The following is a 15,615-nucleotide window of genomic DNA, read 5'->3' as shown; positions in this document are numbered from 1 at the left end:
AATAGGACTAACCTGGACGGAAGTGCAGCTGCGTCTGGGCTGTGAATTTTTCTTGGACAGGGCGCCTCTCAAAGTGCCTTGCAGTTGCATTCTGATGGAGGCCCGGCTGTCTGATGGCAAATCCCAGGTCTCCAGGGTCAGGGAACTTCAGATAAAACTGTGGCTCCAAATCATTGAAAGACAGATTTATAGCAGCGTGCCTCCCACCACAATAGTCACTGAACATAGATTCTTCCTCCCGGTTCTGTGCAGGCAATGGGAGAATCCGATGATGCAGTTGTGGGCTAGGCAATCTTGAAGATAAAGGAGAAGGAATAGGTGACATTTGTTTGTGTGAATTAGATAGTGGATATGAATTACTAAAAGCATTACTCACAGCTACTAACGAGGGTGAAGGCAGCCTTTTCTCTTCCAGTTTAAGGTTATTACTTGTCTGAGAAATATCAGGACACTCATTTACAGGCAGGTTCAAAAATAAACGTTTGCTGCTTCCCCCGGATACAGCGGTTCTCTTCTCAGAGGCCGAGGCGGGCAGGTTTCTGTCTGCTCTCGGAATTTGTTGCAGTCTCTTCCATTCTGCAGCCTCATCTAAACTGTCACTCCGGATAACTTTCAGCAGGGCTTTATTGACTGCTCCCAGGAGGTTACGTGACTCATCACGAGCGGGCACTCGCTCTCCTTTGTACTGCAAAGCAGAGTCATCGCACTCCTTCTCCGGCGGCGCGCGGCTTCTGGAGGCGCCAGCGGCTCCGGCTCCTGAGAACACATCAGCGCTGGGTACAAACGCGCTGCCTGCTGCTGCGAGAACGGGAGAAGCAGTTGCTTTATCTCCCTGAAAATCACATAAAGGCTCTGCGTGGGGTTTTATGACCTTTTTAAAACAGGCTCCAGAGTGTTGTGCTTTAGCAACCGCTCTGACTGAAGGCTTCTCCTTGCCCCCCTGCTCAGTGCACTTGTTACCTTTCAAGCGTTTCGCAGATGTGGATTTATTTAAGGGCTCAGTTTTGTTAGACCATCTGTCCTGATACAAGTTTTCCAAAGTGATACTCTGCTGTACTTTCCTAACTTTAGGAATACTTTCTCCATAATCCAATAGTTCAACTGCAGCTGTGTCATTGCTGCTTTTGGACACAAAACCGGATATGTCAGCATTCAATTTCAATTTATTGCTTTTGAGAAAATACCCCTCTTTTATCCATCTTTCTGGTTGCATATCTAGTATTAAATCATCCTTATCTTTCACTGTTATCCAACCAGAGACAGAAGACGAGCTGGATAATCTCCTGGTAGGAAACATTGCAGAAAACTTCTCATTTTCCAATGGCATATCTTTCTCATTCAGCAAAGGACGATGCTGTTCACGTACCTTTCTTTTCCCTTTCCTCTGTCTGGATTCCTCAAAGTTCTCTTTCCTTCTATATTTCCTTTTTCTGTCATGGTTAAAATTGTCTTTATTGGTAGAATCCAGCAAGAATTCTTGGTGATGTATAAAATTGGAGTTATCATTATCTTTAAGTTTTGAGCCTCCAGAAACATTTTGTAGATTTCCCTGACGATTTCCCTTGCTACTGCCCAGAATATGATGTGATCTCAAGAGAGTAGACAACAGTTTTTCCTTTTCAGCAGTTAGTTTGAACAGTTCAACAAGAATGTCTTTCGTGGTAGTTGGCTTGAAATAAATATCTCGGAGGCTTTCCTGTGGCTGTTCTCTCAGTTCCACCTCCTCCGATCTCTCCCTTACCTGATAGTAATCACAAAAACGTTTACTTGCTCTGTCCAAAGTTACACAGTGCTTGTAGGTAAATCCTCTGACTTGCCCCTCTGGAAGGTAGAAGCTGATGTAACAGAGCTCCATAATGGGGCTGTGCAATTGCAGGATGGTATGAGTGCCTTCCATGATGCTGCCCAAATTAGTCATTCGCGTCAATTATGTGCTGAGTGTTTCAAAGCTTGCATGACATAGCACGCGAGCCAGGGAATGGATGGAGGCATCTGACTAATCTTCAGCAACAGTACCGTCTGCTGGGAAAAAAAATAAAGAGAAGCCTGTCAAACTCGATTATGACAACTTCAATATGACAAATAACCAAACCACAGAAGCCCAATTTTCTCTCAATATTTTCTGATACACATCTTTTACCTTGAAAAATCTGACACAGAAAGGATGATATTGCTACCACTCACAGCTGGAATCATAATCCTTCTTCTACACGTCATCCTCCCATCCCAGGGATATCAGTCAATGCCCTTACATAAGGTCACAATATGTTCGCTAAACCACCTGTTTCAAAAAGGATTTACTTTTTAATGCTGCAACCTATTACCCCTCTGTGCTAAAAGTTAACTTGCTGATGAACACTTAGACAAGGAAATCTTACAAACATATATGCTACCTTTTTACACAGGCCAATCAGCTGCATAATCCTGGTGTTATCACAGTACAGAGAGCTCTCCCTACTTAATTCACACTAAAACATTTAAAAATATCAAAAAGGCTGAAAATTTTGACCTATATGAACCTATGGACCTACCTTGGCATCAAAAGACGCAAGGAGAAAAAAAGTGGTTCTGTCTACTTGGTAAGCATACTTAAAGCAATAGCAAGGCTTGTTAGACAAGGTAGCATATAAGTTTCTTTTGATCAAAAATAACTATTATTATAGGCAGATTTATTGATCTTTGTTATATCCTTTTGTCTGCACCACATTGTATCATCTTAATATAGATGTATGCATGATACATTTACGTTCTTTTATATAATATTATAGAAGTTGGTTTACACCTTTCGAACATTAAATTGGCTTTTTATCCAGAAGCAACTCTGAAAGCACAAGTAAAATGGAGCAGTCTGCAGCTGTTAGGAAATACATAAGTAATAGGGAAAGAGCTCAGCAACAAATCCATCAGCCTACAAGACTGGAGCGCACCTGCTCCAAAGCTTCTCTTTGTTGAAAAGCACAGGAATCTCAGTTTTCAATACATAAGCTCATCAGAAGTTTCTATCATCTCAGAATAGCTGAACTCAGTCTTAGGTAATAAGAATTATATCAAACTGCTTTGTCCTATTTTTTCAATACTGAAATATTGTATCAGTTTGTAGTATGCAGAAAATCAGATACCACATGATACCAATAACCTCAACATGAATAATGACTGAATCTTAGCTCGGAGAGGCAATCTATATTTATCCAAAACATCTTATCCTACCAGCAAATAGAATTTTTTTGCAATAATTTTAATCCTCTATTTCTAATATTATTTAAATAATTCCAAGTTTTCCATTTACTTTGAGTAGGATCACTCCATGCTAGTCAAATATTAACATGGTGCTCAGTCCTGCAAAGACCATGCATATTTCTTCAAGGAAGAGGAAACAGCCTAAGGAGAGATCCTAGCAGTACAAAGAACCTTCTGGCAGGGTCACATCATCTTTATTTTGTTCACAGCAGCCCACAGTTATGTGGCATGATTAAGGTCAAAAGTCCAGCACATTAGGTCAGTACTGCTGTGGAAGACTGGCTTGTTGTTTCACAGACTCATATACAGAAGTAAAACCATCAAAGCACAATTCCATCACAGCAACCCTCTGTAAACTACTCATCATTCAAGGGCAAAAAGCCAAGTGGGAGGGCCTTATGGCACCAATGCGACCTTCTGCTACCACCCCTTATGGTAGCAGTTTGCCATTGCACCAAACTGCACCTTGAGTCAAAACACAAAGAGATTTCAAGGTAAGTGCTTTTAGCCAAGTGCTTTCAAGATCTAATATGCTTAGCTTGGATTCTCACAAAAAAAGGGCAATGTATATAAAAATTATACAAACTATGCGTTATCACTATAACTCCCCAAAACAGTGTCTTCAGGCCAATATTTTTAAACACTGTCAGGACTGCACAGACAGTAATTTAGTTTAATGTTATTAAAAATAACAGCCAGGATTCAAGTTCGCTATTTAAAAGGCTCTCTTAGAAAGCCAGATCTTCACTGCCGCAGGAGAGCTCCCCTTGCTCTGCACAAGGAGCCACCTGCCTCCTTTCCCTGATGTTCAAGCAAACGAGAACTCAAGTCCTTATTTCTAAGGTCCTCCACACTATCTGACTGCTATTAGGTGACGAGTTTACTGCTATTTTTCAGTCTTGTGTTATATAGGTAATTAACACACCCGTATCTATCTATATCTTGCTATAAATAAACAAAGGTAAAATAGTAGAGACAGAAACAGAAGGATCCAAGTGCAACAGTAGCATTTATTTACTTGTAACAGTAACAACAGTTTTACTGAGTGCCCACTTGTCTGAGCACCTCATATATACTTCTCTGAGATTCTCTGAAGTTGTAATCTGAATTACTGACAAATGGTAACACTGCAAAGATCAAAGTGATCATCTCTTTGTAAAGACCATATGTTACAGATCCTTGCAGCAGCTTAGACATAAATAAATATTTCTTAACAGAGCATTCACACTACAACCCTATATTCTGTTTACTGGAACGCGACAAAGACTTCAAGATTACTGTACCTAATTACTCGTGGAAAACTTTAACTATACTGTATCCTGCTGGCAATAGCAGCTTAAAATTTCTTTCTTCTTGACTTCACAAGCATGGGCCTAAGTTAGCAATGAGTCTATGCCAGACATCAGAATCATGTTATTAAATTAAAAATCTCATGCAATGGCACAAGAGTAGTCAGGCATATTAAACAGTCTTGCCAACAAATTACTGCAATGCATGAAAGGATAACACAGAACATAAGGTTGAAAGTCACCAAGCTAATCCACAATGTAAGGTTTTGAATACCAAAAAAAAAAAAAAAAAAAAAAAGCTGTGTTTAGACAAAATAATAATAATAGGAAATCACAAGGAAAGCATGTTAAAATGCCTTGGATCTTAGTAAAATCTCTGGTTACATCATTCTGTCCAAATTAATCTAGCACAAGACTGAGTCTATAAAACAAAGCAATTCTGCTCTCTAAATACAGTATCTTTGTAATTTGGAGAAAAGGACATCTCAGTCTTGAAATTTAAAACTGCCACTTAAAACATATAATCTACATATTGCTGTAAAGTCAATTAAAGTTGTTTTAACAACTTTCTGGATGGCCTGCATAACAGAATGAGAACTTAGAACCTCATTAGAAGCAAAAATATTTTCAGGCGCCAAACTTGCCTGTTCTTGTTCTCAGTCTTTTATAGAACACTGTCTCATTTGAACTAGCTCTAAGAAGCTAAAACCAAAATTTGCTACTGTATATAACATTTTTGCTGCATGGAAGATGAGGGAAAAAAAAAAAAGACAATAATTCTGATATTGGACTTGTCACGATGGGAAGCAAATGTACGTTGAATGCATTACCCATGCAACTTGTTCTCAGAAATTGTTTTAAAAAGTCTATACCACAAAACCCAAATTATATTGAAATTATTGATTCCACTAATAGCTTAAAGTATTTATGATGTGATTTTTTTTTCCTCCATACAATGGTAACCAGTTATGTACAGTGTAAAATGCTTGATTTAAAACAGTGAGTTTCTTCATGCTGCTATCAAGAATGACCCCTTATACATATTTTTCTTTCTTATGATTTGAGCCAAGGAACCTCCAATATATGCCAGACAGAAAAAAAATATGCTAGACAGAAAAAACGCCACTGAAACACAATATTCGTGCTATATCTCAAATCTGCTAGTAGATTTACAGTGCAATTTCAATATTATTTCTTCAACATAATCACAGGAATCTCTGCATTCAACACCCTGTCTAAAGCGTTAGAATGCGTATAGCTCCTGAGCAAAGCTGCAAGGGCAGCTAGTAGCTCTGGGGGCAAATCAACTATTTTTACTGACCTGCACTACCTCGTGAGCCCTTCCTCTTTCAAAGTCCTACGGTAGAGGAGGTTACATAAGCCTTTCAACTAAGAAATAGAGAATTAAAAGGTATCGTGAAAGTACGAAAATTCCAAAGGGTATATTAAAAGGTTAACATTCTTTTTCACTGCATTTCTTAACAATGATTACTTACACAGCTGCTTAGATCTCCATAATATTTCTTCAATTAAAAAAAAAAGCTTCCAACACTATGCTTCCTGTAAAAATGTTTCCTCTGGTTATTTAAAAGGATATTTAAAAATTATGTTCCCTAAAATGCATCTTTTAACATCCTTTCCTACATGGACTGAAAGACAGAATGACATAAGGAGAACAAAAAAACTCAGAGGAACACAGACAGAGAAATGAGGAGGAAAGGAAGTATAAAAATGGTCAGCACACTTAGAAAGAGACAAACCCCCTTCAATCTTCAAATGCCAGAGTTAATCAAACATTTCTGCAGATGCAATGTGCTGGAAGTCTTCCTTCTCAAATACAAAATTTTGATCAGTCAAATCTCTATCCTTGCTTCCAGTTGCTGGAAGCAAATCAATCTTCCATCTAAACAAGGTAAGATATTTTCCTGTGAGTGCTGCTCTAGCATGCCCATCTTTCTGCAATTGAAAAAAAAAAAAAAAAAAAAAACAGTATATCCTCAACTCAGAAACTAAGAACACACCTTTTATTACAACACAATAAAATATTGTGCCAAATAATTCTTCATCTCTCCTCCAAAAGGTAAAAAGTGTCAATATAGCTTTAAGAGAGTGAAATTTCTGGTAGTCTTATACAGCACCAACATGAAGCGTAATTTTTTTCTGCTGGACCAGTCTAGATTGTAGGTCAGTAGGAGAGACTTTAATACTTTGTAAGAATTTTCCCATTAGTTGAGATTAAAAGGCAAGCAAATATAAGACTTTCAGATCCACAGAAAATTAGACTAGGCACAATCTTTTGATTTGCAAGGCATCAAAAAGCTTTTTAGGTGAAATAATGGTGCTCCCATCACAAAAATAGAAACTCCAGATTATCTGGCACTCTCAGTGCATTAGAGCCAAGCATATTTTCCAGGGTATGCTAACAGCAAAACAGGTAAATCCTTATGGCTATTAGAAATCAAAGGTTCCCTCATGAAGGGTTGTATGATATACTGGAATAAAGGGGAAAAGTTTCTCCTTTGGAAAATTACTTACATTTTAAAATGAAGTCAAAGAATACAATTTAAATGTAATTTGGAGGTGAGCAGAATTCTGATAAATGATTTTTTTATACTTTTTGAACAGATCTATTTAAGTTATACTCTTCAAATAATATTTGTTTAAAATGACACACGGGCTACCAATAAGAATTCCAGTACTATAAATGCCCCCCATAAGTATATGCATTTATAAAAATTCCCAAATTGTTACCTCAGGGTTATCAAATAGATTATATAGGTTGGATAGGTAAGAAACTGCAAATTCAGAACCAGATCCTCACTAGTCAAATTCCTCAGCTGCCCAAGTGGCCTAAAATAAACCATTGATGAGCATTCAGCTTCAGAACCAGAGAAACATCAAATTTTTGAAGATTTTTTTTAGAAGATCAGAACCCATCATTAATTATAAAAAATAACAACAACAACAAACATAAATATGCACTAAAATAGCTATAAAATCAAAGTATTGAAAATGCCAATCAGTATTTTAAAATCATTTCAATCTATCTGAAACAGCAGCAATTTTAACTCCCCCTTCTCACCCAAAAAAACCCACAAACTCACAAACCCACCAGACTGCTGTTCTCTTCAGAACTAAAATAGGGCAAATTCTGTCTACTTCACGTGGAAGTAGCAGAATTTTATGTTTGTAAGGAGAAATAATTTCTCCATTTATATATACGGCCAGATCAGCACATTTACAAGCTCACAGTATCACAGAAAGCTTGAGGTTGAAGGGACCATTATAGCTCTTCCGGTTGAACCCCCTGCTCAGGCAGTATCACCAAGAGCAGGTTGCCCAGGACCGTGGCCATTCACGCTTTCCATATCTCCAAGGATGGAGACTCCACAGCCTATGCAGGCAACAAGCTTCAGGGCTCAGTCACCCTCAACATTCACTCTCAAACACTCATAAGTAACTTTTTTTTCAGAAGCGAGTGCACCTTCCTGTCAGCTCTAGTTTTGAAAGTGGAAAACAAGGAAGAAAGTAATTGCATTGATTCAACAAAGAATGTGTAAGAGAGGCACTGTGTATGAATTGATTTCTGGAGAATACAGAAATATTTTGACTAGGGAAACTGAAGTGGAAGTGCACTGCGAGTATGGAGAGATGCTAATGGAAGCCCTGACATCAAATAATACCAACACTCCTTTGCTTTGTCTCCTCTGCTCACAATACTTCCTGAACATAAACCAAAAAATTTCATCTGTGGTAGTAAATTTGTTGCAATTTTAGTTACAAAAAGCAACAACAGCCCTGTTGACCCAGGACTAACAGGAAGATTCTCTTCCTGCTATAGTCTTTTTTTCTGAAGGGAACAACATACCCTCAATTATTACCAACAATTTTTTCGTACAGTTCAACCACACTATAAGAACTATTTGTCCCAAAGCTGTTTGAGAAAGGTGACTAATTTGCAACGAGTTACCAAATGAGATTTCCATCACAAACTCAGGAATCCTACTGCTTAAGAGGTGTTAATAAAAAAATGCTCTGTTGGGTATGCTAACTGTGATAAATCTCTAATGTAGTAAATGGTAAAACCAGAGACACTAAAGAAAGAATGAAGGCAATCTGTACACACATCCCAAAGAAATCAATTCTAACACAGTAACAATCTGTTTGAAGCAGAACATTTCAAGAGATAAAGTATTTAAACAAACAGAACCCCTGTGCACTTCAGCCAGGTTTTTACATTCTCCAACTTGCTCCTGGGCACATAGCAGGGAAAGGAGCAAGGGAAGATGAGTCAAGCACCTGGCTTCCATTATTTTTGCAATATAACAAGAGTTTTCTGACTGTTAAAAAAAAATGCTAAGGAAAGTACCACTAAGAACACAGCATTCCAGGTAAAGACATGTTTAGCATATTGGATTTGCAGCAAAATGCCAATCCAGACTCCAGTCTTATAAATATGGGAGGTTTTTTTCTAAGCAATCTCAACAAGCTGGCTTACAAAATTAAGGATATTAAATAGACTATAACATGATCAAAACTACCTTCAGCATTTTTTGCCCCACTCCCCCAGCTTTCCTTTTTTTTTTTTTTTTTTTTTTTTTAAAAAAACAAACAAACAAACCACAAAACTAAGGCCAACAGACCCCACAGTACTCTAGATAGCAAGGCTGCTGTCCTGACCCCAGTCTAGAGGTCCAATCCAGCAACAATAGTTCATTATCACCTCCATGAATGAAGAAGCATCCTCACGATACTCCTGGCCACGTTATTCTCATTTCTTACCACCTAGGAGAAATTTGGAAGGGCTCAAATACCAAATCCTATCTTTCACTGTATTTAGCCAACAAATAGGCATACTGTTACTTTTCAAAGAGATTAAAATAAATTTAACTCCCCAAAGTACTTAGAAATATCCTTCCTGATAAGAGTATTTTTCCAAAGCTGGAAATTAAAATGAATGTTATGATTATTTCATCTATTCTAAGATAAATACAGGCTTTATTTCACAACAGCAGTATTAAATGGATATTCTGTGCTTTATTAATTATGCATTAATGTTAAAGATTGACCTTATTCAAAGAAGTAACTCTCTCCTACATTTTCTGTGCCTAAAATGAAAAAATATAAAGTCTTAAAATTTAATAATGTTCATAGACATGTTTACAGGAATATGTGGATAATATTCAGCTGAACTCATGAAGCGATATAAAAGCTAATTACAGACAAGAGGAAAGATCTTTTGCCTGAGGGTATAGAGGTCTTATAGAACAGCTGTACTAGTTGCTAGCCAGCTGATTTTCAAGGAATAAACAAGATAAAAGCCATATTACACCAAAACAGTTTGTAGAGACCTCTATTCATGTGTCTAAATGTAAATGCCTTTCTTATCTCAAGAGAATATTCTGCTAATATTACATTATTAACCAAAGAAGTAAAATGAAGATACAACATTAAGTGCAAACAACCTAATAAAATATCATAAGACCTCATTTGTATGCTTTAGTTTTGGGTCACAAACTGCATACGTGACCTTTTTGTCCAGTAATCCTGCATAGAATAGAACATTTTTATTCAATCCCTTATCTTGGTTAAGTTTGATTATTTTCATTCTATGCAGCATATATAGAGTATTTCTATAGAAAAACAACATGGCATTTTTTCAACAGAAAAATTGTGTGCTTAAGCTAAGCTTTTCTAGTCTTCATTTTCCAGACTGTGAACTCTGCAGGAAAGAGCTGTATCTTCTCCTTTTTTTTTTTTTTTTTTTTAGTGTAACAGCTTGGCCATGCAAATAATTAATATTGATCAGAATATCTTTTTCAAGTATGGTCTGAAAAAATAACAAATGTGTTTTTAAGATTTTTTTCCTAAAATGCTAAACATGAAAGTGTCAAACATTAAAGCTTTCTCAATACTGTTCTAGATACACACTGTTTTTCAGTGTGTAACCTCCATTGTTTTGGAGGAAATATGTAAGTATATTTTGCTCTACACATTATCAGGAAAAGGAGCTGCTGAGATTTATGCTGGGAATAGCTCACTGCAGTTTGCATTGTATATCTTTTTTAGCTTTAAAAAAGACACTTTTTTAAAAAAATTTGCTTAATTATTGCATGTCTGTTTTTTTTTAAGGTTCCTGACGCTATTTAAAACAAGTATTAAATGTGCTGTCCATCAGATCAAAGAGCTTTCCCCAAACATTTCTAGACTCTCTTTCCAGAGAGTTTGGACCAACCAGAAAAGGACATGCAGATACCAAGAAAGCTTCAGTAGCAAAGACAGAAGGGAAATGGAATTCAAATGAATAATAATAACAATAAAGGACAAATTCAACAACACTTGATTTTAGGAAGACCACTCCACCCACGTCCTTCCACACAAAGCCAGACAGCTTTGAAACATCTTTCTAAGTAAAGTTCAAAGATGCTGTCCCACATTGAGTTCTTGGGAATTGAGAAAAAAAAAATCCTGAAACATGTATTCCGTAAGTGGCAAACCTATTCTTAACTATGCATATTTTAAAATATTTTATAAGAGTACGCAAACTGAGACTAGACTCAAAAAGCTTTTCAAACCTTTTCCCTCCCTCTGCATTGGTGATCTTAGAATTGCTTTACTCTTAAAGAACTCTGAATATCGGGATTACAAAGACTTCAAAAAGGGTATTTATAGTTCAAGTTTTGAAAACCTGGGCTGTACCATGATGAAATGGCTCTACGACTTGTGATAGTCATATTAACACTTCAAGGATGGGAGCACTATGGTTATATCTATTTCCTTCAGTGGAAATTTTTTTCATAGACTTCATAGGTAAACGTTTTGGACATGTGACTACAATTAACAAAATTTTAAATTTGATTGTTTTCCATCTGAAAGGATGATTACAGATTTTCAAAGAGTATGTTATGCAAATAAATGTATGCAGGATTGGCTTTGACATATTCAACACTCAGATTGGTGTGTCTGTCCCGTTTTAGTACAAATGAATTAATTAAAAAAATTCAATGCCTTTAAAAACGGTTACATTAATTGCTCATGTGTCATCACAGTTCTCTTAGTCCATATTCTATCACAGAAGACAGTTCACATAGAACTTCTATTAAATCCATCAACTCTGTGTATAGCGAAACGCACCACTACAAGTAGTATTAGTTATTAAATTCTTAGAATTCTCCAATATTTTAACATTAAACAAATTTCATAGATTCCTTAATGGGAATAAAAGCATTGTGACAAGAAGAGCGAAAATATCAGAAAGTATTTCTGGTAACGCGTTTACGGCAAGAACAGCTCTGAGAAAAAAAGTTGGGAACAGAAACACTTCAATGTTAAATGTTAATGTTACTGAACTTACGTAATTTTCTGAGGGCCAAATTCAACACAATATACGTAGTCTTCAGGAGTTATAAGCCCTCCCTCTATGGTCACATAGAACTGGATTTAAATCAAGCTAAATGCTCCAACTAATGATTAGAAGCCCAACTGTCCATAAAGATTAGTAGGAGGCGCAGCTACATGGATAAGAATGCATGTAATGTGTTTTGTGCATTTTGTGTGCTTTCTACCCTCCTTTCAGGTAGGGAAAGCTCTGCAACTCATTCTACATCTCCTATGTCTGTTCTGACAATATTTATGGGGATTTATTCAACCACAAGAATTAATATAAAAAGACGTTGTGAAGTTGCGTAAGGCTTTAAATGACCATGGCAGGAAAGAACAAACCACACTCAGAATACACATTTAATTTCCATGCTATAGCTCTAGATTCTACAGGCTCTACTATCTCAGACGAATGGTAAGCAAAGCAGATTTTTAGGCATATACTCAGACCAAAAGTGAACAATGATTTATGGTTGGACTCAATGAAGGTCTTCTCCATAAGACCATAATGATTCTATGACAATGATTCTATGATCACAACCACTCATTTGTAGTGCTGGATCATCTAAATAATAGCGCAGTCTTTGCATCTGCACATATCTCCAGATACGTGCCAATATGGACAGTCACAACCAGCGAATATAACAAGAAATGATTATTAAAAATGAAAGAGAGGGATTGGGTACCAAGGAATCACACAAATATATCAAACATGCTGAAAAAACAAAAATGATTTACACATTGTTAGAATTCAAATTTTACCAAGTTGTAGCTATTTGACTACTCCAAGCTCTTCAACTTCCTTCCCTGTTGGAGCTCTTCATGATAACTAAAAGCTAATGGAATATACACCAAGAATATGTAATTAACTAATGTATAATTGTCTATAAATTAAATAAATGAAAAAAGAGAAAGCCTAAGAGATCAAAGCTAGAAGAATTTATTTCATGCCAAAATAGCTAAAGCACAATTAAAAGTTGACATTTCTGAGTTGCTAAGAAGATTGGGTGGGGAAAGGGATGTGAAGTAATTTTTGAAAACAGTAATACAGAAGCATGTGGAAATTTCTCTTTCATTCAATCGTTAAATCATAGAGTAAAATAAGGAACAGAAAGCTGCTCCACTAGAGACTGCCCTTGCTTTCTTCTTCCTACCCTTGGCCAGCAAAGCATCATTTGAGGTCATTCCAAAGGGCTGTTTTTCACTTTTGCTTCCACTTTCAAACATTTTATGCTTATAAGTGAAAACAGGATCAAAGACTCAGAAAGGATTACATTATTAAACAGTAAAGAGCCAAGATTACGTGTTTCTTTACATAGACAAACCATCAAGAGTTCTTAAATAAAGCTCAAAAGCTACTCTCCCTTTCCTCCTAGAAGATGTGTAGAGAGGATAGGGTACAAAAATCAAAAATGAACCCACAAGATATAGTTCCTTAGATCTCAGATAAAGTTGACTCTTTACAATGTTTTTTTAATCCTGAAAAATGTCATTATATTGTCATTTATTTACTAAAGCTGCCATCTCTGAGCAATCTAGTTCATACTTGCCTATAGACTCCACAAAAGGAAAAGGTCTTCCAGAGTCACTAGTTTCTAAAATATCTCAGAATATTTCCTTCAATTTATCATCTTATACTAGTAATACATTCTTTTCTTCTTTGAAAAATATTAAGTTTATTTTAAATTAGTGAACAAGGATTTATAGAGGGACTCACTCTGTATAGACATGAGATACCAAAGATAGAAGTCTACTCTGTAGTATTAACACAAACAATTTGTCTATTTTGAAGTCATCCCTAAGAAATTGCTTGAACTATATATATATATATATATATTTTTTTTTCTGGAAATATAAAGCCTCTACAGAAGTAATTTACTTTTACCCATACCTTTACTTCAATCTGATTCTATGAAGATACAAAATATTACAAAAACATTCACCAGTTTGCCACTAAATGATAGTCAGGTGAATTATGCCTTCACACACGTATCAAAAAATATATAAGGGAACATGCATGTTAATACCATTTAACTTTGATGAGACAGGTTTCATGAAGTCAAAACTAGTTTCCATTCCCGGACTAAGAAGAAAATTTATAAGGAGAGAGGAGTTATTCTATACCAACTGCAACTTTCTATCCCTGAACATTTTTATTACAGTCATTCAAATTAAGTTAACAATATTATGGGTTTTACTTATTTAGTGCTGTAAAAAATAATTTCTTCTTCTCCTCTTTCACTTCCCATTTAATCCCAAGTGGCAGGAAAACAATTACTAGTGAGATTTACCCAAACGAGCCAATTCACCTGCAAGCTGAGGCCAAGCTGTCTGAAGACTGCAAGCTTCCCAATGCTATATGTAAGAAAGAGGTTTACCTACCTTCAAGGTACCTTCACTTACATACTTGTAGCCATATCTTTAAATCTGCACATAATGGTTTGATGGGAGCATTTGTAGGACTCAGGGTGATTTCCCTAAGTCCTCCAATTTTGAATAACAGATTGTCTGGATGCTCTATATACTAATCACGTGTTTTCCACCCATCTGCCCTCCCCAATGCTCCTTTGCATCCACCAAAGGTACAAGAGCTATAGCAACCTGCACTTCCCACCTCGCTGCATTTATCGCATACTTTAACTGTAGAAGAGCATACTGCTTTGAAAGTTATTTTGCGGCAGGTGAGAGAACGCAGCAACATCCTACACTAGCAGCGCTGACAGAAGCAGAGGTGGCAGGCACGCAAAGGACTTTCTTAGGACCGCAGCAGAAACTAGGAGATGCAGCCGGCAGGTCCCCTCAGGAGCTAGTTATTAACGCGCAGCGAGCGGAGAGCTGCCCGTGCAGACCGACTGCCTCCCCTGCTCGCGCCGCCGGGGTCCTGCCCCTCTCCCCGCGCGGAGGGGCCGGGGCCGGGGCGGGCGGTTCTTACCTCGCGCCGGGCTCCGAGGCCGCCGCCGCGCGGCAGGTGCAGGACGGGCGCGGGGCGCCGAGCGGCTGCCCGGGCGCTGCCCCCGCCGCCTCCCCGCGGTGCCCGGCCCCGCGCCCGGCCTCATTCCCAGCGCCGGAGCCCCTCGGCCGGCGGGCGGGCGGCTCTGCGGCCCCGGGGGAGGCGGAGACAGGGCCGGAGTGACGGCGCGAGGGGCCAATCCCCGCGCGGAGCAGCGGTCCCCGCGCGGCGGCGGGGCCGAGGGCAGAGCGGCCGCCCCGCGGGTGCCCCGCGTCCTGGCCGGCCCCTCCCCTGCGCTGCGCTCCAGCGGGGTCCCCCTCAGCCGGGGCAGCCCCCGGCCCTGCTGCCGTCGCCTCCCGCCGCCTTGGTGGCAGCGAGCGGCTTCTCCCAGCCAGGCTCGCACTCCCAGGCTGCAGCCTGGCCTTTCTGCCGTGAACTCTGCGGGATCCCCCGCGTCTGCTCTGCGCAGGGAGCCGCACCGCAGGCATGACTATTGCCTACCCCTGGAGTTGCAACGCGCCACATAAACATCCGCAGAGGCCGGGGAACCCTACCCTACACTGCTTAGCCCTGCTGGAAGCGATGCACCACGGCCCACACACGTCCCCTAGCTAGCTCCCAAAGGAGGCGGTAGTTAAAGTCACTTTAACGTGCAGGATTTTACACTGAGCAAGGCAATATCCTAATTTATTTGGTCCAAAGATTACTGCTTACAAGAAACCCTGCTACTGCTCATTCTGGAAGGCATTCCAAGGAAGT

The 15,615-nt window shown here is 38.6% G+C and overlaps 1 protein-coding gene across 2 annotated transcripts in view; it reads right to left on the bottom strand.

Moving 5' to 3' along the window:
* FMN1 (formin 1) overlaps nt 1–2,038 on the bottom strand; it is a 144,986-nt gene extending 142,948 nt beyond the window's left edge. For both annotated transcript variants that reach the window (XM_088529237.1, XM_088529236.1), the window contains exon 1: nt 13–2,038. In XM_088529237.1, coding sequence (XP_088385363.1) covers nt 13–1,918 — 1,906 coding nt within the window. In that variant the 5' untranslated portion in view covers nt 1,919–2,038. The remainder of the gene's footprint in view (nt 1–12) is intronic.
* Between the last annotated feature and the right edge of the window lie 13,577 nt (nt 2,039–15,615).

Source organism: Tinamus guttatus, unplaced genomic scaffold (assembly GCF_059628265.1).
Source record: "Tinamus guttatus ecotype Peru unplaced genomic scaffold, ASM5962826v1 Tinamus_guttatus_pri_ptg000327l, whole genome shotgun sequence".
Lineage (NCBI taxonomy): Eukaryota > Metazoa > Chordata > Aves > Tinamiformes > Tinamidae > Tinamus > Tinamus guttatus.
The sequence above is the reverse complement of the archived record's forward strand: the minus strand, read 5'-3'. Positions and strand labels throughout refer to the sequence as shown.